At 38.0% G+C, this 4,505-nt stretch overlaps 1 protein-coding gene across 1 annotated transcript in view; it reads left to right on the forward strand.

The window, feature by feature from the left end:
- DTWD2 (DTW domain containing 2) overlaps positions 1–4,505 on the forward strand; it is a 104,388-nt gene that overhangs the window by 25,968 nt on the left and 73,915 nt on the right. Inside the window, exon 2 of the mRNA XM_003788896.3 lies at positions 3,066–3,156. Within this exon, the coding sequence (XP_003788944.1) occupies positions 3,066–3,156 (91 nt within the window). The remainder of the gene's footprint in view (positions 1–3,065; positions 3,157–4,505) is intronic.

Here is a 4,505-nt window from a genome sequence, read left to right on the forward strand (position 1 = left end):
CTATTTTTTGGTTGCAGTCATCATTGTTGTTTGGAGGGCCCGGGCTGGATTCGAACCCGCCAGCTCAGGTGTATGTGGCTGGTGCCTTAGCCACTTGAGCCACAGGCACCGAGCCTGGGTTCTAGTTTTACTCTTAATGTGCTTGAACATAGTTGCTTGAAAATGTAGGTGCTGCCAAAAAATGATGACATGAATAAAATCTGATTGTGACATGAGGGATATTTGTCTCTGTGAAGATAGGACCTATATAAAAGTCCAGTAAAGAGACAAGATCAAATTTTTCTTTAAGTTGAATGTGAGATTTCAGCTCCATTCAATCCATTTGAAAATTGGCAGTTAACATATTTATATCTATAGACTGAAAATGGAATTGCAAATGCACCAAAATATTTTCCAGGAAGTCTTGAAATCTGTTTTCAAATTCTCGTATCAAATCAAAAAACAAGGCTGCATATTTTTCACCGTTCACAAGACTGTGTGGAAATGCATAAAATTATTTGCCTTAATTTGAGCTTGCCATACTTTCAGTTTCATTTGGAACACTTTTCTTCTCAATTAGAATGTGTAAAACATTTTATTGATAAGTTCTTTTTCTTTTTTTTGAGACAGAATCTCACTTTGTCATCCTCAGTAGAGTGCTATCATAGCTCACAGCAACCTCAAACTCTTGGGCTCAAGTGATCCTCTTGCCTCAGCCTTCTGAGTAGCTAAGACTACAGGTGCCTGCCACAACGCCTGGCTAGTTTATTTTAGAGATGGGCATCTCACTGTTGCTGAGGCTGGTCTAGAACTTGTGAGTTCAAGTGCTCCACCTGCTTTGGCCTCCCAGAGTGCTAGGATTACAGGTGTGAGCCACTGTGCCCGGCTGATAAGTTCTTTTTCACTTTGAAGATGCATGTTTAACTCATTTAAATGAGTGGTTAAATCCACTAAAATTGCTAAATCCGTAAGCCAGTTTTCATCATTAAGTCCTGCCACAAATTTGTTTTTTGATACCATAAATGACTTGATAACTTGTTGGAAATCATAAAATCTTTTCAACATTTGGCCTTGACTTAGCCATTTTACTTCTAAAAAGTAAATTATGTCACCTTAGTCAGCCTCAGTACTTCTAAGGAATTCCTGGAATTGGTGATGGTTCAATCCCTTGGCCCTCATGAAATCCACAGTCTTGATGATGATTTTAAATTTATAAGTCCTTTTCTTTTACCTGCCATGGTCACGGCACAGTAATTATACCAGATATGTTAACAATGGACAAAGAAAATTGCTTTAGTGTATTTTTTTACTGCTTTGTCTAAATCTCTTGATTTGGTTGCGTCTTTTTTTTTTTTTGAGACAGAGCCTCAAGCTGTCCCCCTGGGTAGAGTGCTATGGCATCACAGCTCACAGCAACCTCCAACTCCTGGGTTCAAGTGATTCTCCTGCCTCCACCTCCCAAGTAGCTGGGACTACAGGAGCCCACCACAATGCCCGGCTATTTTTTGGTTGCAGCCGTCATTGTTGTTTGGTGGGCCCGGGCTGGATTCGAACTTGCCAACTCAGGTGTATGTGGCTGGCGCCTTAGCCGCTTGAGCCACAGGCGCCGATCCATTGGTTGTGTCTTTTAATGGCACCAAAGAAGCCATTTCTTCAGTGACATTATATTTGTCATCAATACCTCTAATAAAAATGGCAAGTTGAGTCATAACATAGCATTTGTAACATCAGTGCTGTCATCTATCGCCAAAGCATAAAATTAAAAATTAGCAGCTTTACTCTCGAAACTATTTACGATAGATTTCTTCAGTTTACCTGGCTATAGTTTAGTAAGACAGACTGATTTTAGAAATATCCTTCTTTTTTTAGGGCAAATTGTATCTGCCGTGCTTTTCATACATTCCTTAATAAACTGACCATCAGTAAACCATTTTGATTTTTTTGCTATTAAATATGCTGCCACATAATTAGCTTTTACAATGGAATTGTCTGAGTTGTAACTTAAAAAATTTTTTTTTTTTATTGAGAAGACAGACATTTTCTCAGTTCTGCTAGTTTGTTCTTACTACGCATCTTTCATATGTATCAACTTTGGCTGCGTGTTTTTGCATGTAATTCTTTTTCAAATTATAGTCTTTGAAAACTTGCATAGATTCCCTACAAATTAAGCAGAGTGCCTTACTGTTTGCCTCAATAAAAAAGTGGTCACCTATTTTTTGTTGAATAATCTTCCTTCATCTGTAATTTTTCTTTTCTTGAGTTCTGTTTTCTTTTGAGGCATTGTAGAAGCCATGCTGGGATTATAGATAAGGGGCTATCTTTACTTTTATTATGAAAGTTAATTGACAGGAAAATAGAAAGCAAGGTTTGGGCCCTTCCACATCTTGACTGCGAGGCAGAGGCCTCATTGTAAAGCTTGGTGGGCAACGTGTGAGGTGTTGCCAAGGTGAGGAAGTACCTTAATAGTCAAAGACGAATGCTTACCTGACTTCTAAGTAATATTAAATGCCTAATGTTGCTGCAGTAGGTTGAAGTATTATTGGTATTTACTGCCTCGCCAAGTGATCACATGCACATTTAATGTCTGATGGTGTCGCGTTGATTGACTGTGCTTGGAAAATGGCACACTGGAGGCCACACACCACCATAAAACTGAAGCCATGCTTGGGTACAAATGGCAAGAGTGTACCTATGTTTATTTTGCCTGACATTGCAACATAGTGTTGTTGTCTATGAAGTCCATGCTTGAGAACTGCGCAATCAAGTTTCACCGAAAAAATCAGAAAAAAACCCTCAAGATATTTTGAAGTAAGTTTACAATTTAGCGTTGGGCTGCTTTCATAGCTGTCCTTGGTTGCTTGTGGCCAGCCTGTGAGCTGCAGATTTGACAACCCAAAGATGGTAAAGAATTTACTTGAATATTTCCCCACATTCTCATGTCTAAGGTCATTCTTGGTGTTTCATTTTGAAAATAATGTGGCTTCAGCATAAAGTGGGATTATGTTCAAGTTTTAGGAAATTGTTGTATTTATTGTATTTTAAAACTTGACAAGTTTAAAACTTGACTTTTTCTTTGTACCCTTTAGCCGGCCTCAAAAAGTGTGCTTGTGTCCATATTTACCAGCGCACCCTCTGAATATCTCTACCCACTTGTATATAATTCAGCATCCAGCAGAGGTAAGATTTTGCAAAATATACAACTTCAAATAGAACATTATTACACAAGAGGAAACATACAGATAAACATACTCATCCTTCCCAGATCTTTAATATTTCTGAAAAGAAATTGATGATAAATGCTTCCTCTTTGTGAGAAAATTCTTTCTTCTATATTTCACATGATATTATAGAGTTATATGCTAACAGATAACTTTTAATAACAACTGTATTATTGAATCATATATAAATTTAGAACTCCAACAACTTTGTATGAAGAAAATATGAGATTTGTGAGTAAAGAGCTAAGAAAATCATTCTTTTTATTATTTTGGTTATAGCTTATGACTTTTCTTGCTCAAGTAGAAGTAACTTTTTTGAATCAGGGTCTCACCATGTCACCCTCAGTAGAGTGCTGTGGCATGATAGCTTACAGCAACCTCGAACTGTTGGGTTCAAGCAGTTCTCTTGCCTCAGCCTCCCAAGTAGCTGGGACTACAGGCACCCACCAAAACGCCTGGCTAGTTTTAGAGACAGGGGTCTCACTCTTCCTCAGGCTGGTCTCAAACCTGTGAGCTCAGGCAGTCCACCCTCCTTGGCCTCTCAGAGTGCTAGGATTACAGGTGTGAGCCACCATGCCTGGCCAACTTTGGCATTTTAGTTTTAGTCTCTCTCTCCTTTTTTTTGAGACAGAGTCTCACTCTGTTGCCTGAGCTAGAGTGCAGTGGCTTCATCATACCTCACTTCATACTCAAACTCCTGGGCTTAAGCAATACTCCTGCCTTGGCCTCCTGCCTGGCTAATTTTTGAAAAAAAATTCTTTTTGAAATTATTATTTTTTTATTGTTGAGGATTCATTGAGGGTACAGAGAATCAGGTTATACTGATTGCATTTGTTAGGTAAGTACTTCTTATAATAGTGTCCTGCCTCCAAGAGGTGAAAAATATTTTTTTAGAGATGAGGTCTTGGCTGGTTTTAAACTTCTGACCTCAATAATCATCCTGCCTCAGCCTCTCAACTAGTTGGGATGACCACACCTAGTTGATGGCTTTTTAAAGGTGGCTATTTTTGATGATTTGTAGCAATTTTGATGTTTTCTAATCTTTTATTTTTTAATTTATTTTTAATAATGCTTAATGTGTGGTTTAGATTATCTATTCATAATTATATATGCTACAAATATATTTTATGTGAACATAGGTGCATCTGTACAGTTTCTTATCAGCAAAGGAACTTTCTGATATTCATTTAACTCAATAATATGGGGCTGCCCATGCTTGATGGAGCATTTCAAAGAGTAGGTATAAATATGTAGAACATTACTTAAGGATAAAAACAAAACAGTTGGCTTGGCACCTGTGGCTCAAGC

The sequence above is a fragment of the Otolemur garnettii genome, unplaced genomic scaffold, assembly GCF_000181295.1.
Source record: "Otolemur garnettii isolate 467f Iridium unplaced genomic scaffold, OtoGar3 scaffold00030, whole genome shotgun sequence".
Classification (NCBI taxonomy): Eukaryota; Metazoa; Chordata; class Mammalia; order Primates; family Galagidae; genus Otolemur; species Otolemur garnettii.